At 43.9% G+C, this 25140-nt stretch overlaps 1 protein-coding gene across 2 annotated transcripts; it reads right to left on the bottom strand.

Annotated features, from left to right (window-relative positions):
- Positions 1 to 18187: 18187 nt before the first annotated feature.
- Positions 18188 to 23866, bottom strand: EOMES (eomesodermin). 2 transcript variants are annotated; one of them, XM_007106411.2, is made up of 6 exons: positions 22989 to 23866; positions 21846 to 22000; positions 21082 to 21203; positions 20499 to 20657; positions 20347 to 20408; positions 18188 to 19588 (listed from the first exon to the last, which is right to left on the bottom strand). In XM_007106411.2, exons 1-6 carry the CDS (start codon positions 23864 to 23866, stop codon positions 18850 to 18852), a joined length of 2115 nt encoding a protein of 704 aa, XP_007106473.2. In that variant the 3' UTR covers positions 18188 to 18849. The 2 variants fall into 2 exon arrangements, with proteins under 2 accessions (XP_007106473.2, XP_023972295.1); XM_024116527.2 differs by having other exon boundaries at positions 18803 to 19531.
- Between the last annotated feature and the right edge of the window lie 1274 nt (positions 23867 to 25140).

Genomic DNA, 25140 nt, shown 5'->3' with positions numbered 1-25140 from the left:
CCTTGGGAAAACAAAGAAAAATCTTAAATATACAACATTAGAAATTATTTTCTAAAAGCTACGAACACATGTATATCTGAATATAAAATGGTTATAAAAGAATACTGAAAGGAATGGATGATTTCTAGTAAAACATCACTAGAATTAACCCAAAGAGGGACTTTTCTGGCTGTCCAGTGGTTAAGACTTTACCTTCCAATGCAGGGGGTGTGGGTTCAATCCCTGGTTAGGGAGCTAAGATCCCACATGCCTCGTGGCCAAAAAAAAAAAAAACCCAAAACATAAAACAGAAGCAATATTGTAACAAATTCAATAAGACTTTAAAAATGGTCCACATCAAAAACATCTTTTTAAAAAATGAAAATTAAAAAAAGAACCCAAAGAGAGGTAGACATTTTGAAGCAGTTGTTAAAAGAATAATATACTAACATGCTTGTTGATAAACAGCCAGTGCCTCCCAGGTGACCCCAGTTGTCACAGCCTCTCCACTAGGGACCCCTTGCAACCCCCCTCCCAGCAACAGCCCATCAGTCATAGGGTTAATGCCTAGCACAATGGCAGGCCACCAGCTCTAAAGCTAGAGTCTATCTGGTTGGTCAGAGCCTATCTTACCATATCACACCAGCCTTAGGAGATTGCCCTCTTTATAACAATCTGAGCCTAGAACCTAATTCCATTTTAAATATAAACACAAAAGTAGCATGGTTTAAATAATAACTGATTTTTATAAATGCAACTACCATTTAAATAAATGGAAGATTTTATTTTGTTTGGATCAAAATGTTAGAGTTGTTTTGCATTTCAGCCTAGTGGTATTTGAATCACCAGCCCACATGTATCAGTTAACATTTGTTACAGTCACATTCATAATATTTCTACCTACAGTCAAGTATTTGACTATTCATGTTTTCTAGTACAGTTGTGCCCAAGTACTTTCTTATCAAAATTCATAGCATTTTATTATGAATTACTTTTTCAAATGTCTCCTTTGTATTTCAGTTGATCATATTTACTTTATAAAATTGTGAATGTAGGCAGTTTTTTAATCTATGAATTTCATTTTAGAAGAGTAAAAGGGGTGCTATGAACTGAATTGTGTCCCTCCCCAAATTCATATGTTTGGGAAGACTTAACCTTCAGTGTGATGGTATTTGGAGACAGAGGCTTTGGGAAGTGATTAGGATCAGACGAGGTCGTGAGGATGGGTCCCTCATGGGGGGATTAGTGCCCTTGGAAGAAGAGACCAGAGATATCAGCCTGCTCTCTCTCCCTGCTCACAGGCACGGAGGGAAGGCCATGTGAGTTCACAGTTCCTTACAAACCAAGGGAAGAGGCTTCAGGGTGCAATCCACCCTGCCAGCCCCTTGGTCTTAGAAGTCCCAGCCTCCAGAGCTGTGAGAAAATAAATTTCTGCTGTATAAGCTAAAAGTCTGTAGTGTTTCATTATGGTAGCATGAACAGACTGAGAGGGCATTAGGATTAATAGGATTAGGATGTTGATTTCACACCAAAACTCTCCCATTAAATGCCCATTCGAGGATAAATTTTTCACTATGAAACCTGGTGTTCACTCACCCTTTGTAACAGCATCCAGACTTTCCCAGGTGTATCATCTCTCCCCTATTGTATTGTACCTGGATTACTTGACCTCCCCATTGGGAAGCTGAAGTAGAGCTATAGCCTCTCATTGTCCTAACATTACCAAGTGTGGGTGAAAGACTGAAGTTCAGCAAGTTGGAACGGCCCTTTAACGACTTTGAATCTTGAAAAAACTGATGTATAAATGGAAGAAAATACCCAGTAGTGCCCTAGTGCCACTCCTGGTTCTTCAGCCTTTGTCAACACGCTTCCAATAAATTCTCCCTGTGGTTTAAGGAGACATTGTTTTAGAGATCCTAACTGAAGCAGTAAGGAGAGGAAACAAAATAAATGTTACATATAGTAGAAATAAAGACACAAGATATACATTATTTGTTGATGGCATGCATGATCGACTATCTAGAAACCTTAAGAAATTTTATTAAAATTTGAGTGCAAACTAGAGAATGTGGTAAGAGAGCTGCTTTTAAAATATCAGCAATAAATTTTAAAATGAAAAATACAAAGTCTCCATACACATAATAAATCTATATAATACATAGAAATAAATTTAGCAACAATAGATTAAGATCGAAAAAAGAAAAGCATAAAATGTTTTTAAAAGATGCTATTATTAAAAGATATAATACCTTTCCATCCTGGAAAGGGTTAATATCACAAAAAGATCAATTTAATCCAAATTAATAAAATTAAAAATCACAACCTGGTTTTTGTGTGTTTTTTTTCCTTCTGAGGTGGAGTAAGGAGAAAGGTGTAAAAGTATTTAAATGGAAAGGGTTAATATCACAAAAAGATCAATTAAATCCAAATTAATAAAATTAAAAATCACAACCTGGTTTTTTTTCCTTCTGAGGTGGAGTAAGGAGAAAGGTGTAAAAGTATTTAAAGATCAACATCTTCCCCCAATTTAATCCAAATTAATAAAATTAAAAATCACAACCTGGTTTTTGTGTGTTTTTTTTCCTTCTGAGGTGGAGTAAGGAGAAAGGTGTAAAAGTATTTAAAGATCAACATCTTCCCCCAGATCTGGCAAAATATTGTTTGGGGGTAGAGTGGGGAAGGAAGATATTAAAATATCAGAAAGTTATAGAGATTAAAACCTTTATTCCAGGTAAAGACTTAAACACAAATGTACAAAGAATAAAAATGTTGGAAAAGAATTTAAGAGACCTTTGGAGTGATAACACCTTTTAAAACAATGCAGGAGACACAAAAGTCCAAAGAGAAAATGATGGACATCTTCTAGTAAATAAAAGTTAAGTATTTCTATACAGATATCCTAAAAATATATCATAAAATAAAAGTAATAGACTATTCCCATTCATGATAAAATTGGACTGAGTATTTAATTAATCTGAAAAAGAATATCTCCAAAAACTTACAGAAACATTGGGATACCACTACATGCCCACCAGAATGGCAGAAATTAAATATAATGTCAAGTGAAAGTGGATCAAGTACAACTTTCATGCACTGCTTGTGGGATTAAAACTTGCTTCAGCCAGACTGGAAAACTGCTTGGCAATATTTATTAAAGATAAATACCTGAGGTAGGACTTCTACTCTGGTATATTCTCAGAAGAAATACATACACATGTTTATCAAAAGGCATGTACCAGATTGAACATAGCAGCTCTACTTGTAATAGCTCCAAACTGGAAGCTACCAATAAAGGTGGAAGCTATTAGATCCAGCAATCCCACTTCTGGCTGCATATCCAAAGGGAATGAAAACAGGTTATTGAAGAGATATCTTCACTCCTATGTTTATGCACCATTCACAATAGCCAAGCTGTGGAAACAACTTAATGCCCATCAATGGATGAATGTTTTTTATATATATATATATATATATACACACACACACACACACACACACACACACACACACACACACACATACAGTGGAATACTCTTCAGCCATGAGAAAAAAAGAAAATTCTGCCATTTGCAACCACATGGATGGAACTTGAAAATATTATGCTAAGTGTGATAAGTCAGACAGAGAAAGACAAATGCTCTATGATTTCTTTTAGGTGGTAGCTAAAAAAAAACAAAACAAAACCTTGAACTCATAAAAGCAGAGAGTAAAATGGTGGTTAACAGGGGCTGGGAGTGGGGGAATGGGAAAGATGTTGTTTAAAGGTACACACTTGCAACTAGTAGACAAATAAGTCCTGGAGACCTAATACACAATACAGTGATTATAGACAACAAAAATATATAAACATTACAATTGCTGAGACTAGGTCTTAACTGTTCCCAACACTAAAAGAAATGATTATGTGATGTGACAGAGGTGTTAGCAAATACTGTAATGGCAATCATATTGCAATATAAATGGATCAAATCAATAAGGAATATATCTTAAGCTTACACAGTTTATATGTCAAATATAACTTAGTTTTAAAAACTTGGCCATATGACTGGGGGAAAATTATTTAACTTCAGCTGCCTCTTTTGTAAAATGGAGCTAATGGTGGTACTTACCTTGTAGGTTTATGAAGGTTAACTGATAAAAGATAAAGTTTGCAGAATTTTTTCTGTTACATAGTAAGCGCTCAGTAAAGAGCAGTAACAGTAGGAGGAGGAAGAGGAGTGGACATAGGAGCAATAGTAATACCACCAGTATTAAAGAGGAAAAAAGAAATCTACAAGTAGCACCAATTTTTATCTATTAGATTGGCATAAATTTAAAAGACTGATGACATGCAGAGTGTGTGGAAATAGATGTTCACTTGTGTCTGGTAGAAGTGAGAACTGCTACCTCACTTGAAAAAGTGACTATATGTATTACAATTACAATTAAAAATATTCAAGCTTTTGAGCTAACAATTCCATGTTAGAAACAAATGTTATAAGAATAAATGAGTGTTAATTATTTCGCTAATTTTGGGAGGGAAATTAACATTAAAAGAAAAGATTAAACACACCAATGTTGAAATACTCATAAAAAGAAACTTAGAAAATGTGGTTAGGAATGTTAGGGGAAAGAAAGAAAAATCTGCTCATGCTTTCCCACTGCTTCTGGGTTCAGTCTAAACCCTAACAGCACAGAAGGCCTTGCCTCCTTCTCCAGCTAAACCTCTCATCCTGGATGACTGGTTGTATTGTGTTTCTTTCACTTCCTCTGCTGTGCCCTGTGATCTGACATTCCCAGACTTTGGGGGCATGCTGTTTCTTTTCCTGAAAAGATCAGTTACTAGCGCTCCTAACTGCTCCTCACCTGATTTCTTTGTCTGGGGCTTAATTTAGATGTCTTTTCATCCAGAAAACCTTTTGTGATCCCTTCTTTAAATCACTCCTGCCCTATCCCACCTCTCACTCTTTCTGGTGCTCCCATAATGCCCTGACCTCCCCACATCATAGCACTTACCTTATTGCATTGTAACTTTCTAAGTACTTGATTGATTACCATCACCTCACTTTGTAATTCCTCCTGCTCACCTTTCCCTGTACTCTTTCCCAAACCCCAAGCAACCTGTGATCTGCTTTCTATCACCATAGATTGGTTTGTATCCTCTAGAATTTATTCAAATAGAATCATGTAGTACATACTCTTATTTGTCTGATTTCTCTCACTCAGCATGATTATTTTGAGATTCATTCATGTTGTGGTTTGTATCATAGTTCATTTTTATTAGCAAGCAGTACTTCATCATATTGATATACCTATTTATCTATCCAATCACAGATTGATGGTCACTTGGGTTATTTTCAGTTTTGAATTATTACAAATAAAATTGCTATGAATATTTTATAAGTGTTTTTATGGACATATATTTGCAATACCTAGGAGTTGAATGTCTGGGTCATACAGTAGGTATATATTTGTCACACCATTTTCTTTTTTTTTTTTTTTGTGGTACGCGGGCCTCTCACTGTTGTGGCCTCTCCCGTTGTGCAGCACAGGCTCCAGACGCGCAGGCTCAGTGGCCATGGCTCATGGGCCCAGCCGCCCCGTGGCATGTGGGATCTTCCCGGACCGGGGCACGAACCCGTGTCCCCTGCATTGGCAGGCGGACTCTCAACCACTGCATCTCCAGGGAAGCCCTGTCACACCATTTTCTAAAGTGGTTGCACCATTTCACATTCTCACCAGCCACGTAGAGCAGTCCAGTTCCTTCACGTCCTTGTCAACACTTGATATTGTCAGTCTGTTTAATTTCAGACATTCTAAAAGGTCTGTAGTAGTATCTCTTGTATTTCTCAGTGGCTTTAATTTGCATTTCCTTAATAATTAATGATGCTGACTCTTTTCATGTGTTTATTCGCCATCCATATATCTTTTTTGGTGAAATATCTATTTAAATCTTTTGCCCATATTTTACTGAGTAATTTATTTTCTTGAGTTTTAAGTATTATTTATATTTTCTGGTTTCAAGGCCTTTATCAAATACATGATTTGCAAATATTTTCTCCTAGTTTATGGCTTGTCTTTTCATTCTTTTAACAATGTCTTTTAAAGAGCAGAAGTTCTTACTTTTGATAAAGTCCAATTTGTCGACATTTTTTTTTATGAGTAGTACATTTGGTGCCAGAACTTAGAAGCCTTGGCTGGACCAAAAATCATAAAGCTTTTCTCCAATATTTTCTTCTATAAATGCCATAGTATTAGGTTTTACAGCTGATCCATTCTAAACTGATATTTGAATATCTTGCAAATTATAGATTACATATGATTGTTCAATTGCTCTAGCACCTTTTGTTAAGAAGACTACTCTTTCCCCACTGAATTGCTTTTGCACTTTTGTTGAAAATCAGTTGTGAGGGTCTACACCTACACACTCTGTTCAGTTCCATCAGTCTATTTTGTGTATCTTTATGCCAATCTCATACTGTCTCGATTACTGAAGCTTTACAATAAATCTTAAAGACAGACAGTGTTCTTCTTTTTCAAAGTTTTTTGGCTGTTCTGAGTCTTTCCCATTTCCAAAGGAATTTTAGAATCAGCTTGTCAATGCCAACCAAAGAAAAGCCTGCTGAATTTATATATAAATTTGGGAAGAATTAACTTCTTAAAAATATTGAGTCTTTTGACCTATGAACACAATGTATCTCCCTAGTTATTTAGGTCTTTAATTTCTCTCAGTGTGGTTTTATAGTTTTCAGCACATAGGTCTTGCATTTCATATTTTTAAATTTATTTTCTTTATTTTTTGGGGGGGGGCTGTGTCAGATCTTAGTTGTAAAATGAGGGATCTCCCATTGCGGCATGCAGGCTTCTCTCTAGTTGTGGCATGTGGGCTTCTCTCTAGTTGTGACGTGTGGGTTTTCTCTCTCTGGTTGTGTCACGTGGGCTCCAGGGCACGTGGGCTCTGTAGTCTGCAGCATGCAGGCTCTCTCACTGAGGCGTCCGAGCTCAGTAGTTGCAGCCTGTGGACTTAGTTTCCCAGCAGCACGTGAGATCTTAGTTCCCTGACCAGGGATCGAACCCACATCCCCTGCATTGGAAGGTGGATTCCTTACCACTGGACCACTAGGGAAGACCCTTGCATTTCATATTTTTGATGCTATCTTTAAATAATATTTTAAATAAAATTTCTGATTCTTGCTAGTATATAAAAATACAATTGACTTGTATATAGTAATCTTTTATCCTACAGTCCTACTAAAATAATTTATTAGTTCTAATGGCTTTCTTATAGACTTTTCTCTGTAGATGATCATGTTATTGGCAAATAAAGACAGTTTTACTTCAGCCTTCCTAATCTGGAAGACTTTGATGCTTTTTCTTGCCTGACTGCACTGGCTAGAACCTTCAGTATAATGCTGGGTAGCAACAGTGACAGCAGACATCGTTGCTTTGTTCCTCGTCTGGAGGAGAAAGCATTCCACTTTTCACTATTAAGTATGATGTTAGTAAGAGTGTCCTTGAGGAAATTCCCTTCTATTTCAACATTGCTAAGAGATTTTGCCAAGAATAAATGTTGGATTTTGTCAAATGCTTTTTCTGCATCTATAGAGACACAGTTTTTCACTTTTAGTCTATAAACATGGTGAATTACATTGATTTTTAACTTTACATGAACCTCAGATAACTCTTTGTTATTAGATACATAAACACTTAGGATTATTATGACCTATTCATAAACTTATTTCATTATAATTCTTAAATGATCTCTTTTCCTTGACTCTAAAATCTATTTTGATATTCGTATATCCACTCTAGCTTTCTTTTGATTAGTGTTAGCATGCTATATCTTTTTAATCTTTTAAATTTTAACCTATGTAATGTCTTGACATTTAAAATTTGTTCTTATAGGCAGCATATAGAAAGGCCTCACTTTTTAATCCAATTTGACAATCTCTGAAAATTTTAATTGGAGTGGCTAACCATTTAATGTTATTATTAATATTGTTGGGTTAAAATCTACCAGCTTGTTATTTGTTTTCTGTTTATTGCATCTGTTCTTTGTTTCCTTTTCCTTCTTTTTGTGTCTTCTTTGGGTTAACTGAATATTTTTTATTCCATTTTATCTCCTTTGTTGGTTTATTAGTTGTAATTATTTTGTTTTTTTGATGACTGCTTTAGGATTTTTAGTAAACGTCTTTTACATACCACAGTTTATCTCAAGTGATACTATATCACTTGATGTATCATAATATATCTCCATTTCTCTACTCCCAGCCTTTGTGCAATTGTCATATATTTTATTTCTATATGTATTATAAACACCATACATCTTGTTATTTTCACTTTAAACAGTTAATTTTCTTTTAGAGATTTTGAAAATAAGAAAACAAGTCTTTTATATTTACTCATGTAGTTACCATTTCCATAGCTCTTCATTCCTTATGTAGATCCCAAATTTCCATCTGGTATCATTTTCTTTACATCTGAAGCATTTCTTTTAACATTTCTTGTAGTGCAGTTCTGCTGGTTATAATTCTCTCAGTTTTCATACATCTGAAAAAGTTTTTATGTCACCTTTGTTTTTGAAAGATATTTTCCTTGGGTATAGAAGTCTACGTTGATGGTTTTATTCTTTCAGTATTTTAAAGATGTTTCTTTGTCACCTAGCCTACTTATGTTCTGCTGTCATTCTGATATTTGTTTCTTTGTACATAATGTGTCTTTTATTCCCCCTGGCTGCTTTTTCATTTTGCTCTTTATCACTGGTTTTAAGTAATTTGATTAATATAAGCCTTGGTGTAGTTTTCTACATGTTTCCTTTTTAAAAATTTTTATTTTATATTGGAGTACAGTTGATTAACAATGTTGTGTGAGTTTCAGGTGTACAGCAAAATGATTCAGTTATACATAAACATGTATCTTTTCTTTTTCAGATTCTTTTCCCATTTAGGTTATTATAGAGTAATAGAAATAGAAATGAAAAATAATGGAATTTTCAAACAAGAATGCAGATTTCCAGCTATTCTTGAAACATCTTTCCTGGGGATATCTCAAAACAACAGAGAAGTATTTAGAAGGCTAACATTTAGTAATCAAGGCTTTGCATGGGGGGTGAGAGTGGGGCTGGGTATCTTCTTCATTGCCCCCAGTTCCACGCTCCATTCTTCTCCATCCGGCCCTGGTCCTATGATGCTGACTTCTATGACTGCATCCACAGACTTCCTGGCCCTCTGGCTTCCTGTTGAGTTCAGTCAGTCAGAGGCACTGGAAGGGAAGTAGAAGGTGGAAGGAAAGTCTGGCTTCCTATTTTCTGGCTGACTACAGGTTGGCCAAATCCTTCTTCAAAATGCTGTGGCTTTTGGCAAATGCTTATCCATACTTATCCATCCTTATCTATACTGTTCTCTCTCTGGGTTCCAGTGACTCTGTCTAAGTGCAAGGGGCTGGGAAACATAGAGAAACCAGTGGAATACTTGGTAGACATTATTGCCCCAACTACAGAGACTCCAGCAAGAACCTTAATTCCTCAGTACCAGGTTAAGATGTGACTCACAAGTTGTTTCCTAAAACTCCAGTGAGAAAGAGGGCATGATAGAACTCTGGAATATTTGCTTTGCCCTTTCCCAATGAGTTTTTGCTTGTTTTTGTTTTTCTGAAAGGGAAAGAGGGATGGGAGGGAATCATTTTTGAGGCACCACCTCCAGATTAAGGTGTAATTGTATTCTTAGAGATTCTCTTCTGTTTGCATCCTGTCTTTCAGAAGAGTATTTCATCAGTATGCTTAGGAGCACCGCCCTCGGTCTGGTCTATTTACACAAACTGTTTTGACAGCTCTGAGCAGAAGGCTCCCTAAAGGAAATATTAGATACCACCATATCATTTTATTCTAATCATATTTTTCACTCTCTCTGATCTCAGTTTAATAGTATTCAGGCCTGGAGCACAAATACACATTCCTGCATACATGCATGTATGTGCATTTTTGCACACTAACTCAACCTGCGTTTCTCTGTGCTTTTCTGCAACAGCTATGTGGTCTCTACCTGCAGCCTTCTAACTATTTAGTGATGAGCATAGTCCACTTAGTTGGTTAATTAGATCAACAATCACTTTGTTGAAAAGGTGATGCACAGGAAAAAAACTGGAATCCTGGAAGAAGTAAAATGTCAAAGAACATTCTTGGATTTTAGATTTATAATATAAAGATAAAACCCGCCTACCAAGATTAAGAAAAGCAACAGATATGTAGGGTAAATTCACTACCCCAGAGTTGAGTGTAGGTCAAAGTGCAAGAGGAAATAGATACAACTCCATGACAGGCTTATATTTTAGAAAAAAATAAAGAAGAAAGATTAATCATTGATTCATTTATGTCTCAAATATTGTTCATTTCAAATATTGTTCTGAAAAAGAACAGAAAAAATAATTAAAAACTATGCTCTAGAATTTAATGTTTTCATGACTAAATATTTCACATGCCTCTGAAACATTTTATGTTTAAAGTATAGGGTCTGCACTCTGGTTTCTCTTCAGATCATATAAATCTTCCGCCTTTTAAAGTTTAGGGTCCACCCCGTGGTATGCTGCAGAGCCAACAGACTCCTCAGGGGGCATGGCAGCCAACGAAGGCTCTGCCTCTGTGTCGTGGTGTGCACAGAGCTGCACCCCACTGAGCTATTTCCCAGACTCCCATTCAGGGACTCAAAGGCTGAGGAGAGGGCCAGTTTCCCAGGACACTAAAATTGGGACATTCCATGAAGAAATGGTGACCACCAAAGACAAACTGTTTCAGCCAACATTCTGACTGCCTGGTGGCCTGTGGATGGGGAAGGGGACAGGAGCATAGTAATGCATCTACAGGTTAAATCTATCCTTGTTATTCATAGAATTACCATGATATGCTCAGTCACCAATTCCATCTCAATTCCAGGAGTTCTGGGCTGTGAATTGTGGATAGTAACCTGCAGTTCCATGGACACACCCCCACCTATTCCCTTCCCCAGATCCCCTCCCCAGATGTTCCTTCCACTCCAAACTCCGTGATAAGAAACCAATTCTCCTTACTTATCATGGACGAAATCATCTCCTCCCCATAGCAACCACCAAACTATTTGGTAGTCCTTTTCACCACTTATGATTTCAAAATGATGCTTATCAATTCTGGAAATATATTTTTAAGGAGATTAGGAGATTGATAATGTGCCCTGGGAGTAGAAAAACAAATAGAAACACACTTTATCACTTCGTTATGCACTGGTTTAATGTGATTTCTTAGCAATCTGTGTGTAGCAAACTGTTTCAATAAACGTGGCTCATCTGCTAAATCTTATCGATTGGTGTACTTTGTCCATCTTCTTACTTGTTTTTCTACGACCCATGTTTCCCAGAGGGCTACAGCTACTTTCCTGTGGTAATATATAAAGAGAAGAGACCTCGGATTTTTGGTTCACTGTTTAATGTCACAATCAAAGTGTCATTGTGACTCACTAGCTTGAAGAGATATCTGCGCCCCCACTTTCATTGCGGCATCATTCACACCAGCCAAAACATGCAAACCACCAGCCTAAGTACGCATTCATGGGGGAATGGATACATGAAAATTGGCATATATACAATTTAGCCATAAAAAAGAAGGAAATCCTGCCTTTTGCAGCAACATGAATGGACCTTGCGGGCATTACACATTTTTAAAAAAATTTATTTTATATTGGAGTATAGTTGATTAACAATGTTGTGTTAGTTTCAGGTGTACAGCAAAATGAATCAGTTATACATATACATGTATCTATTCTTTTTCAAATTATTTTCCCATTTAGGTTATTACAGATTATTGAGCAGAGTTCCCTGTGCATTACAGTAGGTCCTTGTTGGTTATCTATTATAAATATAGCAGTGTGTACATGTCAATCCCAAACTCCCAATCCATCCCTCCCCCTCTCCCCCCGGTAACCAGAAGTTCGTTCTGTAAGTCTGTGAGTCTGTTTCTGTTTTATAAATAAGTTCCTTTGTATCATTTTTTTTAGATTCCACATGTAAGTGATATCATATATTTGTCTTTCTCTGTCTGACTTACTTCACTTAGTATGATCCTCTCCAGGTCCATCCATGTTGCTGCAAATGGCATTATTTCATTCTTTGTAATGGCTGAGTAATATTCTATTGTATATGTGCACCACATCTTCTTTATCCATTCCTCTACTGATGGACATTTAGATTGTTTCCATGTCTTGGCTTTTGTGAATAGTGCTGCTATGAACATTGTGATGCATTATCCTTTCGAACCATGTTTTTCTCCAGATATACGACAGGCATATCTTAAGTCAGACAGAGAAGGACCAATACTGTATGATCTTACTTATATGTGGATCTAAAAAGAAAAACTCACAGAAATAAAGAAAAGAATGATGTTTGCCAAGGGCTGGGGGGTGAAGGAAATGGTCAAAGGGTACAAGATTATAAAGGGTTCAGTTATAAGATGAATAAGCTCTGGGGATTCAATGTATGGCATAGTGACTATAGCTAATAATACTCTATTATATACTTGAAACTTACTAAACAGTAGATCTTAAATGTTCTCACCACACACACAAAAGTAGTAATTATGTGATGTGATAGACATGCTAACTAACTTTATTGTGGTAATCATCTTGCAGTATATTCATGGACCAAATCATCAGGCTGTACAACTTAAACGTACACAGTGTTATATGTCAATTATGTCTCAGTAAAGCTGGGGCAAAAAATACATGTTAGAAAGAACCGAAGTGCCATTGAGTAAAACTTTCTCCTGCATATGTAATAATAGCTGTACTGAAATTTACCTCCTTTGTACAATCTTCAATGAAAAAATGGACCTGGTGAACATCATCAGTGGACAATAGCAGGCCCAAGGAGAAACAATCCAGATGTGAAGGGTCTCCTGGTCGAAGAGACGACTGATGAGATATTGCTGCCAAAAAATAGAATTTTAATCAGATGACGTTTTCATATCTAGTTACCATTTTGTTGGAAATACAAGGGTCAGAGGATCATGTTATCACCACAGGAATGCAATCAGAAAAATCCAGAACCTGGAAAACTAGACAGAATAAATGCTCAGACTTCTTCAATAAATGACGAGGAAAAATAAAAGAGGAAGACTTCTAAATTAAGAGAATTAAGATAATCAACTAGATGTGTGAGACTTTTTTGGACCCTGATTCAAACAAACCAACTGTAAAAAACAAACAAGAGGAACAACAAAAACTTTATGAGCCAATCAGGGAAACAAGCCTGGATATTTCATATTATGAAGAGATTACTGTTGATTCTATAGGTGTGAGATATATATATATATATATATATATATATATTCCTTATCTTTTAGGGCTATGTATGGAAATAATTGTGGATTAGATGACGGGATTTCTGGGAATTGTGGTAGAGAGGATGGGTAGGGATTTATAGGATGAAACAGGAGCAGCGTGAATTGATGTTTGGTGTAGCTGGAAGACAGATACATGGGGGTTCACTGCTCTCTACTTTCGTGTATGTTTGCAATTGTCCGTAATTATTTTTGAGTTAATTTTAAAAATCTTTCAAACAACAAGGTCCTGTATAGCACAGGGAACTACATCCAATCTCCTGGGACAAACCATAATGGAAAAAAATATTTAAAAAGAATGTATATATGTGTATAGGTGAGTCAATTTGCTGTACAGCAGAAATTAGCATCACACTGTAAATCAACTATAGTTCAATAAAAATTAAATAAAAATTTTAAAATCCTACAGAAAAAAATCTTTCATTTGCAATGCACTTGTGTTTACCACTACATATCATGTTATAAAATTAGTAATTAATTATGCCTATTAATACTCGGAGCTACTGAACGGTTTGCAAAGCAGTTAAGTTCATTCTCTCCTCCCTCGCCCCGGATGATATTCAGCGAGGCAGGCGTCGTTCGAATCCTCACTTCACAGACGAGCCAAGGCAGCTAGTTAGCAGTGGCCCAGGCCTAGACTTTAAAGTCCTCCAACCCCAAATTCCGGGCTCCTCCCCGCAAACCGAGGAGCTTTACGAAGGAGGAGGCGAAGTGGGATGCGGGATGCAGAAGCGGCGGCGCCTGTAACGAGGCCCTGCTCGGCTGGGAGAGCTTTACTTGACGCGGCCGCCAGATGGCGAAGGCTGCCCGCTGCCCGGACCCCTCAGCCTCCTCGGAACTGCTGCAGGAGCCACCGCCAAGAGCGCGGCGCCAACAGTGCGAGGAAATCTGGTCCAGCCTGGGGTTACAGAAGTTCCTGTGCGCGCCCTGCTGCCTTCACGAGAACTTCTAGAAGGACGCTAAGGACTTTTTAGGGAGACGGGGAAAATTTAAATGGCCGGGGGTGGGGGGAGATGTTCACATTCTGCTGCCCCAAATAAGCAGAGATCCGGCGCTTCGGGGTCGGCCAGAGGTCCATCAGAAGTCGGGCACTTTGGGGACCACCTCCGAGGGCCTGCTGTGTGTCTGGCGCAGCAACATCCTTCCCTCGGTGACTCGATGCGTCCTCGGCGACACGCAAAGGACCGAAGGAGGGCCTCCCTGTCCTAGGGTCGAAGGAGAAAGGGGGAGAGGGTGGAGGGGTCTCCAGAAGTTTACTTCTTTTAAGCTGTAATAAGGAGAAATTCAGTGACCACCAAGGTCAGAGTCCCCATCATGTTAAAAAAAAAATGTCGTAGCTTCAAGCCGCCGCTCAGCTCACGGGCGGGGGAGGAAATCCAGCTCCTGCGGGTTCGGGCTGGCGGAACCCATGAGAACGCCAAGTGCAGGCGCTGCGCCCAGGCGTCCGCGAAGCGCAGGAGGGACTCCGAACCCCTACGAAGACCGCCGCAGGTGGACGGATTCCGCGGGTTCGAGTATCCCGGGGGCTAGACCGGCGGAATTCGTGCACTCGAAAGCTTAAACCCGAGGGATGGGGAGTTCACAAAAGGGGACTCGATCAGGCCCACCAACAGAGTTTTGCAAATTGCCTTTTAAAAGTGCCTCCCGATGATGCCGAAATCTACGCGCGGTGAAAAGCCAAACTCTAGGAGCCGGCTGGCAGCTGGGCGGGGGGACATCGTGGCGCGAGCGGGGAAGGGGAAGCGTCCAGGCCAGTGGAGAATGAGTGATTTTAATTTTTGTCCCCACTGGAGGCTCAATTTCGATTAGGGGCAGGAGGGAATATTTTATTTCGGAGCGTTTCCATAACACCTGCAGAATTAAAAACAACAAGAACAAAAGAATAAACAAACAAAAAAACCGGGCATCGTACCCACCCCCCTTGTTTGGTTCAGAAAGAAGGAAGAGGCTGCAGAGGAAAGGGAGGATCGTGAGTCTGCCTTTACCCCCAGGTTGAAAGTTAATCAGAGGCGGCTGGAAAGGAAGGAGCCTGGACCGAAAGCTGATCTGGAGCCTTGAAACTCCACTTTGAGGAGTGGGGATGTGCGTTGTCGCAGACTCCGAGCGGGCTCCAAGACCCGGCCCTGGTTTACAGAATGAGAGTTTGGCTGCACCTTCCCCTCTTTCCCTATTTCTTTCCAGATTCTTCTTGCTTTTCCCAGTGGGTGGCTCCCCACCCCACCCCCCAGGATAGCTACCCCGCACCCTAGCGCTTCTGGGCTTCAGCACCCTGGAGGAGGAATCCCGGGGCAGCGAGGAGCGAACTCGTGCCGAGGCGGAGTGGGGGGCGCGGAAGGTCCCGCTCCGAGTTCTCCCCAAAGCAGAAAAGACTTCCTGGGGCTACGAGTGGAAGGCTTGTTTGCCTTCCTTTTAAAAACTCGAACAACCAAAAAGTGTTTGGAGATGTAAAGGACACGCATAGAAAATGACAAACAATAGTATTTCCAAGTCAGAGTCGTGTCCTTCTTGCACTTCTTTTTCCTCTTTCGTTGCAACTTGTCTAATTGCATATTTCTGTTTGGGGCTAGAACGGAGGCGAACCAGAGACCCCCCAAGCCGGTGCTCCGCCCCCCAGACAGCCCCCGCACTCGCGCCCCAGCGCAGGGAACGCCGCCTGCGAGGGCGCAAACGCTGGGACTCCGGCGGAGAATGTAAACAAACGGGGCGCCGAGTCCTTGATCTTTATTTAAATAGAGGCTTGTTTATCGGTGTCATCCTAGGAGGATTAATTAGATACATCTCTTCACAATTTGGTGTCTGACACTCCATCTTAGGAATGCCTTATCACAAGGTGTTAATTGGGGCCACTCAGCCACTTACGTTTCTATTAAACACTGTGAGGGACTTTTCACAAGCACCAGGTTCTTTTTACTGTACGGTGCAAAAATATACAGGACTGGAAATAGACTGGGGCCAGTGTCTGCTTTATCCCGGAGGTGATTAGCATTTGCAGTCTTTCTAGAGGGCAGAAGAGGAGAACACCGTTTCGAAATTCCATCGCATCTCCCAATACGCTCGGATTCCTTGGGGTTGGGGCGGGGGGCGCGCAGACCGGGTTAGGGGGCTCCTAGTCCTCCTCCCCCCAGTCTGAGTCTGCCATCCACAATAAACACACATAACCAAATTTCAAGGCTTTCGCTTCCAGCTCCAGTAAAATTCGGGGCGGTTTGGGCAAAGCGTTTCAACAGGCATCGTCGGAGACGCGGGGCTAGAGTCCGAGACCCCAAGGTCACAGGCGGCGCTAGAAGGACTCGGAACCGGGAAGGGCGGTGGGAACTGGAAACCGCGGAGAAGCGAGGTGCGAGCTCCCGGCGGCCTTAATTGGGCGCAGAAGGGGAGGAGGGCCGGGCCGATCGCTCGCCTCCCAGAACTAATCCTCTTAGCAGCTGCATTTCCGCGCCACGCAGTTAGCAGAATGACACTCCCGGCCAGACCTTTACCCCGGGAGCGTCGGGAGGGGGCTGGAAAGGATTGCAAGCCGGGCCAGAAGCCGTCTGCAGATAAGCGCGGCGGGATGTCTGGCAGGGGGACAAAGGGCCCTTCGCTGCACTCCTTGGTTTAACTGTTCCGCGGGCCCAGGCCCCTCCGGCGGATTGAGAGCCGAAAAAGCGGAGCTAAAAGCGAGGCAACCGGTTCCCCGGCCGCTGCTCGCAGAGCTGCGTTGCGCTCCCGCCGCCTCCCCAGCGCCGCGGACCGCAGCTGCCCCCGCGGCGGCGCCCGGGTCTCCGGGAAGAAGGAAGCCGCAGGTGGCAGCGGGAACGGGGGTGGGGGCGGCCCGCTCCCGCCTGGCCTCAGAGATTCGAAACTCGTGGGCGCCCAGAGGGCCGCGAGGGTGCCCGGGGAGCCCATGTGGGTCAGGGGATGGGAGACCCCAAGGAGGTCTAGGAGAGGCCCGGACGCCAAGGGCTGGGGGTGGAGGTTTCCTAGGCTCATATCAAGCCTGCTGTGGGCAATCTTGCATCTCGGCGGCAACCCTCCTCCCTCTCCCCAGCTCCAATCCCCATTGTCCAGACTTCCCAGTGTGGTGAGGAAATAACCCCATTCATCTTCAAGGAAAAAAGATAAACAAGAGCATCCCCACCCCCTCAACGAAGACACTGTCCACTTAGAGATTCTAGAGGCTTACGTGGGGGGGCGGGAGTGGGTTGGTGGGACAGGGTTCCTGCTGGAGGAGGGTGGAGGAGGAAGCAAACTAAGATTTTTGAAACAAAGATGAAAACCCATAGTACAGAAGACAGGGCTATGCCTGTTCCCTTAATGAACCACATTTATTAAAAATGACTACGACTGTACATAAAATTCCAAGGTCTCTAGAAAGCCTATAGGAGCTGGGGCATCAGGTTTCTGTTTCCTCACATTACCAAGTTGGGAAGTGCGGGTGGCGGAGGAAGAGGATGATATGGGGGTTTTCCTTAGCACGGTTCAAGTTAGTACAGTAGCTGAATACATTCTTAACTAAGAAGTAAACAGAATATTCCCATATGTTGTGGGGATGACGAAACTTCCCCTGCTCCTGCAGCTGTGGTTCGGTGAATTGCAAATTCTTTACAAAGCCAAAGCACCAATTTTACATAATCTCATATACCTACGTAGACTATTTGTACAATATTTTCCACATTATTCTACAGTGTATCTAAGCACACAACTGTACACTTTTAAATTCTCTGTTTTTGTTTTCTGGTGCCCCCCTCCCTTGCTGTCTCCTAAGTCCTGCAAGCCACCCAGGCACACAGCAGAGGCCTAGTACATGAGGCGATCCTGGACTAGGGCAAACATGGCTAGCACACAACTGTACACTAATTCTCTCTCTGTTTTTGTTTTCTGGTGCCCCCCTCCCTTGCTGTCTCCTAAGTCCTGCAAGCCACCCAGGCACACAGCAGAGGCCTAGTACATGAGGCGATCCTGGACTAGGGCAAACATGGCTTGTTTCAAAAGCCTGGGAAGAATCAAAGTCAGGTCAAACCAGCACCTTCACAAAGTTCTTGCCTCCCAGGCCTAACATCTTTTATCCCTAGCAGAAAGTTAACAGCAAAAGTCCCTTGTTGAAGGTTAAGGCCCACCCTTCTATTCCAGAAGCAAAACATCTTACCACTCTGGGCTTCTATTTGCTTACAGATTTACAAATAAAAATGAGAACCAAAGCTTTCAACACCTTTGATGGTGCTAGGCACTCAATCTTCACAGCCCAGTTCTCTGAATGTCTAGTGTCTCCAATAAATAAATCCATAACTTTGAATCACCTTCAAATTTAAAAACACTTGAAAGTCCTCCATTAATTTTATTAAAAAAGAAAAAAAAATGCTACGCTTGTTTCAGTTACCTGAAGCAATCAAAAAGCTTTGGCACCTTCTTTTAGAGAATTGCACAAAACGGGATGCATCAGGGTGGAAGGCAAACGTCTTTTTGGCAACCTAGACAAAGAAGACAACAAAAAACACCACCAAGTCCATTGGCAAAAAGTTAGCTCATTTTGACGAGGTTAAAATAACTATTTAAGGAGTCGTGTAAAAAGCATAATACCCCCCCATGCCTTTTGAGGTGTCTTTACTGTACTCTTCAGCATTGATGTCCTCGCACTTTATGGAGGGAGAATTTTCATTGCTAGAGGAGCTAGGAGACAGCCGCCTTCGCTTACAAGCACTGGTGTACACCCCTGAATCATTGGAGTCAAGAGACTTGATGGACGGGGGTGTCTCTATCCAAGAAGAGCTAATTTCTTCTTTGACTTTCTCCTTGGAGAGCTGATCTTCAGAGAACACAGGGGGGCTTGTTCTGGAGGTCCATGGGAGTCCAGCTGCCATCTTCCTTTGATAAGAACCTCTACCTCCCCACCCTGCCATTGCAGGGAAGGTGGGGTCGGGGTAATACCCCAGGGCATGGGATGTCTGGAGGGGCAAGGATTTAATACCATATGGGAGCAAGGTGCTGGAAGTATATTCAGACTCATAGGAACCGATGTCTAGTTTGTTGGTCCCAGGTTGCTGGACGGGTGTGACAAGCCATCTCTGGGGAGGGTTGGCCACCTCTTCGCTCTGTTGGGGTGAAAGGAGGCCGTTGGTCTGTGGCACGGTTCTCTCGCCATTATAATATCGGGCTTGAGGTAAAGTGTTGACAAAGGGCTCCGGGAAGAAGGACTGAATGCCGTACCGACCTCCAGGGACAATCTGATGGGATCTAGGAGAATCCGTGGGAGATGGAGTTAACCTGTCATTTTCGGAAGCGGTGTACATGCTACAATATAAAGAGAAACACTTAAAAAAAAAACCCTAATGTTGTCCCCATACAATCTACCTCCCAGAAATGAAGAAGGCTCTAGAGCAGGAGTGCTGGTCTGTGAAGTGGAGGGGTGGAGGTAGTAGGGAATGCACTGGCCCATTTTAACTGGACTTGGCTCATTGCAGCCAAATTTCCCACCACGAAAGAAAAAGCTTCCTCCCAGGCATTAAGCATTTAAACTGTAGAAAATCCATCTTTGCAAGTCCTAGAACTTGGAAGAACTTGGAGCAACTCTCCCTTCAGTGGTAGGGAAGGAATGCTGGCCATGGTGGGTAGAAATCCCAGATTTAAAAGGCATTTGTGGGGCCTTGCTGTTTGATGTTGTGAAAATGACATCCTCTTAGTGTCAGGTTTTTCTTATGTAAAAAAATGAGAGGGAATAATAATCCCTGCTCCTGAGAGAATAAAAAAACTGGGATCAAATGGAAAGGAAGGCATATAAATGCAGATTATGAAAATTTCAAATCTCCACTCAAATGTTAAAAAAAAAAAACTCCTCATTTTTAAGCCCTTAACATTTCTTTAGAAATGAACAAAACCCTTCTGTGAAAATTCTAAAGCAAGATTAGTCAAGGCCAAAAATATGCAAAAATAAAAATAGGCAAAAATCCCAACCGTGAAAGCTCTTCCTAGAATATGGTCTCAAGAAAGTGTCTGATTCGATATGTCTTGTTCAAAGATGTCCAGGCAAGGAAAAGTAAAGGTGCACTTACGAGTCATAGTTGTCCCTGAAGCCTTTTGCAAAGGGGTTGTGATCAATCTTTAGTTGAGTTATCTAGACAAGGGAGAAAAAACAGTCGTTGAGTGTTTTCTCTCTCACGTTGGACTGAGCTTCAGGGATTCTTGGGGACCATGGGGCACTCACATCAGTGTTTTGGTAGGCAGTCACTGCAATGAACTGCGTTTCTGAGAATATGAAGGTCTGAGTCTTGGAGGGCTCGTTCAAGTCCTCCACGCCATCCTCTGTGACTTCAACGATGTGCAGTCGTGGTTGGTACTTGTGTAAAGACTGTAAGACTATCATCTGCAAATGGTACAGAGAAAAGAGCTGCCAAATCGAAAAAGTAAAGTCGATTTTGACAAATTCTGTATTTTGGAATGCGACTCCTGCTTGCTCCCCAGCAACAGCTAACTTTTCTATTGCCATTTTTGAAACTTAAAACATAGCTGGGTATGTGTGTTTGAATAAACACTCTTGCCTCTTGGTTTCCTAAGTCGACAAAAGATTTCAGTATTTCTGCTCCTAACAGTTAACTCACTGTTATTGAAATCCAGTAGGAAAAAAATAAAATAAAATAAATAAAAATGAGAAAGGTCAAAAGAAAGAAAAAGACTAGAAAGAGGCAAGCAACAGGTACCTGCAAATATTACAAATACAATGAAGAGTACGGAAACTCATTAGAAAAGAGATTCACAGCCAGAAGACACCACCTCCTCTGTCACCCTACCTGGGTGTTGTTGTTATTTGCGCCTTTGTTATTGGTGAGTTTTAATTTCCCAAAGGAAATCTCCTGTCTCATCCAGTGGGAACCAGTATTAGGAGACTCTGGGTGAACATACATTTTGTTGCCTAAGAGAAAATGAAACAAAACACAAAACCCAAGCATAAAGGGCTGTTTGCAAATGGAGGTAGGGGAGGGGTATTTACTACCTATGGGCAAGATTTAAGAGCTAGATTTAGAACACGTCTCCCATCATTAGCAGTTTAAGAGGGCCAGTGGAGACCAACTAGACTCTACTGATTCCCCTCCCAGGGCCCTTGTGCTTCCAGCCTTCCTTGGACAAGGCAAAAATGGAGCCAGTAGGCGATGCCTCTTGAAGGTTAACTTGGGGGCTTCTGAAGCTAGACAGGCAAGATCTGATGGAAGGTGGTTGGATTTTTATGGCGAACTCAACCTTGGGGAGGCCTTTTCTCAAGTGAAGATTAGAATGTCAGGAGCCCTTGCCACCTGGAGAGTTTACAGCAATTCCTTTCTCAAAGGTAGGGATGTGGAGGGAAGGGCTAGAGTAGGGTCATGGTTAAAATTCTATATACTAGTAGGCAAGAAGTCTGACTTAGCAATTCTCTCCCTTAATCAAACAATCAACACAAAGAAACTCCTAACACTTCCAGGCCCCGGATGTGGAGGGACGGATGTGAGATTTAAATGTGTGGTGTCTTGAGTCGGGGGCTCCCGCCGATGCACCCTGCCCAGGCCCTTTCTCTCCTCACCCTGCATGTTATTGTCGGCTTTTCCGCAGGTCACCCATTTGCCCCCCTGGAAGCGCCAGTGGTTGGGGTCCGCCAGCACCACTTCTACGAACACGTTGTAGTGGGCGGTTGGATTAAGTCCGTTTATGTTGAAACTCAAGAAAGGAAACATGCGTCTGTGCAAGGGAATAGAACCAGGAGATATAAATCGGAACGCCCGGGCACAGGCCCACGCTTAAGGACGACATTTAGAAGTCTACAGACGAACAGAATACCGGTAGATAAAGTGGCCCTCACTACGTAAAATATTCTTGAGTTGGCAACTCTCGGAACATCTCTTTTCTGAAATAATTTGCCCCAATCCCCGCCCTTCTGCACCACTCACTCAAGTTCTTGACCCTTTCAGATGCTCATTTATTTTCTTCCTCGATGTTTAAAAATCATTATTTTTTACATGTACAAGTGCCAGAGAACATTAAGTTGTTCTCGTAAAAAAAAAAATTAGTTCTACTGGTAAGGCTAAAAGTCCCCTTTGGACGTCCCTCTCCTAGCACCCACCCCTCACTTTCCCCAGAAGTAACCACTGCCCGCAGTGGGATGTGTATCCGAACTTTCTCAGGCTTGGGACCCCAGCCCTGTCTGACTCCAGGTCCGGCCTAACCCACTACCCGGACCAGCCCCCGGTGCCGGCTCTCTGGTCCTCGCGCTAGTCCCCCGGATGCGCCCCGCGGAGACCCTGGCGCCTAAAACTGCGGGAGCCCATGTCCTGTGCTCAGAGAGGGTAGCCACCCCTGGAGCCTTCCCGCATCCGCGGCTCCTCGCCCGCCTTCAGGGACCGGCGTACCGCCGGCCGGGCGTACCTAGGAAATCCAGCTTTGCGGACAAGCCCCAGTTTCCATTTCCGCCTCCTCCTCGTCAGTCCAGGTGAGGGTGACGAGAGGGAAGGGGGGAAGCAGCCGTAGCCTTAGCGCCCTGCACAAACCACCGGTGCGCGGACGGGAGGGACATCGGACTGGAGATGCAGCGTCTCCACTGGCTGCGCACGGAAACTCTCCCAGCCAAGAGCAGAGCGGGCGGGCGGCGGTCCCCCATTCCCGGCCACCCTCAGGACCACACAGGTCCTCTCTGCCCCCGCGCTTCGGGGCCCCTCCGCGCTGCGCTCACCTGCCCTGTTTCGTAATGATCATCTCGGTTTGGTGGCGGTGGAATTTGAGCCACAGAGGCCGGTTGCACAGGTAGACGTGGGCGCGGAAGCCGGAGCCGGGAACCCCCAGGCCCCCCAGTCCTCCGCAGGAACCCGCGGCTGCTGCCCCGGAGTACGGCCCGTACAGCGGAGCCCCCTGACCGTACTGATAGGCGCCCGGGCCGCCTCCCCCGCCGCTGCCGCCCGCGCCGCCGCTCGCGCCTGCTCCCGGGCCGAACTGCGCCCTGCCGGGTGGGCACACGGCCGCGGGGAAGCCGCCGGGGGGCAGCATGGAGCCGTAGGGGTAGCGCGCCCCGTTGGGAGCCGGGTACACAGATCCGTGGGGCGCCCCGGCCGCCGCCTGGTACGGGAACAGCGAGCAGGGCGCGGCCAGCTCGGAGCCCTGAGGCCCGGGGGACTGGAGGTAGTAGCGCTCCGAGCTCAGGCTGTCCATGGAGTAGCGCGCGCTGGCGGCGGCGGCGGCGGCGGCGGCGGCGGCGGCGACGGCGGCGGAGGGCAGCTCCTCCTCCCCGCAGGGGGAGCCCTTGCGGCCGTCCGGGGGCCCCGGCTTGGCCACGGCCGCGGTGCCGGCAAAGGCGTCCCCGGCGTCGGCGTCACTGAGCATGGCCGCGGGGGCCCCCGCACCGGCGGCTGCGGGCTCCCCGCTCCCTGCCTCGCACGAGAGGCTGCCCGAGAACTTCTTGGGCGCTTTGTCTAAGTCCAGCCTCTGAGGCGAGGGGGCCGCTCCCGGGAGGTGGCCGGCGCTCCCGCCGCCACCGCCTCGCGCCCCCTCCAGCGGGTAGAAGTGCGCGCCGGGCAGGTTCACCGAGCTCACCAAGAGCTGCTCCCCTAACTGCATGCTTTGCAGAGCGCAGACGGCAGCTGGCTGCTTCCTCTCCGGCCGCGGCGTGATTATAAAGGCAGGATGAGGGAGCCAGCGCCCTCTTCCGAGGGGAAGGTAACTTCCCCTTCCTCCTGTGCCGGTTACCCACCTGGCGACACGCGGACCGCTAAGGCGCGCACTCGCGCGTCCCGAACCCAGTGCCCTTTCCACAAGGAAAGGGCACTGAATTTTCAGAGAGGAGGCGAAAACTGACCGAGAAGCCCTCTCCTTTTCCTTCCGCGTCCCTTTTGCCTCTCTGGACCTCCACCCTCCTCCCCCGCACACACGGGAAGAAGAGGTCTTAGCTCTCTCTCCCCATCCACCCACCAGCGCTAGCCTTTCTGCCTTTCTCGACTGAAAAACTATCGGTCAAGTTGACCACTTGGAAACTTGCAGGCTGTCATTGGCTGCATTATATATGTGAGGCCAGGGAGGGGCTTCGCGGCCCCACAGCCTCGGGACCCTCCTATTGGCTGGTGGAGGTGATACTAATTCAATTAGGCATTTACTAATTGGATCAAGTAGCTGCGACTTTCTTTTCCTTTAGATTGATTTTATTTCTTTTTTTCTTTTCTTTCTTTCTTTCTTTTTTTTTTTTTTTTTTTTTTTTTTTTGAGACTCAGTCCTGCTGTGAGAATCAATCCTGGTGTATTTCGCTGGAATTTAGTGGAACAGGGTTTGAGGTCTCCGTAGCAGAGTCATCACAGCGCTCTGAGCCGGGGGATGCGGGGGCGGGAGCAGGTTCTAGAGGCCGGAGGTAGAAATGTTCTGCAAGCTGATGGCCTGCAGTGAGGCACCGGTCTCTGAGGGTGGGGATCTGGGACGAGCTGGAGAGAGGCCCAAGGAAGTCTCTTCCCTCGTCAGGGGCTGTAACTTCAGGCACACTTTCTTCCCGATTGGAGAGGACTCTCTGGCCTTCAACAAGCAGGAACCACTTTTTGTTCGGCCCCACCCTTTTACTCAGTGGGAAGTGTTTGTGGAGAGGAACCCGGCATTGGGCTTTTGGGATTCCAGGGGCGGCAGAGCACACTGCAATCCTTGAGGACAGAAGCCGTCAGCTTATGAATCAGAAGCCCCGGTGGGGTGGGATACTGGGAACACCCTCATCCCCACGCCATCACGCCTGCTTTCAGGAGGCAATCACTTTTACTCCCCACAATTTAAAATCCACGCTCAGTTTCCCTGAATCTCGGATCCCACACCCTCCCATCTTCAGTTGGGCCTGACACCGAGAAACAAAGCAGCCTCGC

This window comes from Physeter macrocephalus, chromosome 18 (genome assembly GCF_002837175.3).
Source record: "Physeter macrocephalus isolate SW-GA chromosome 18, ASM283717v5, whole genome shotgun sequence".
NCBI lineage: Eukaryota > Metazoa > Chordata > Mammalia > Artiodactyla > Physeteridae > Physeter > Physeter macrocephalus.
Note: the sequence above shows the minus strand (reverse complement) of the source record. Positions and strands in the feature narration are given on the sequence as shown.

Coding starts and splice junctions, on each gene's coding strand:
- EOMES (XM_007106411.2), bottom strand. CDS start 23,866: ATGCAGTTAGGGGAGCAGCTCTTGGTGAGCTCGGTGAACCTGCCCGGC. Junction 21,204..21,845: donor AGCCGACAATAACATGCAGG/GTGAGGAGAGAA, acceptor ATTTTCTCTTAG/GCAACAAAATGTATGTTCAC. Junction 19,589..20,346: donor TTCAGGGACAACTATGACTC/GTAAGTGCACCT, acceptor TTTATATTGTAG/CATGTACACCGCTTCCGAAA.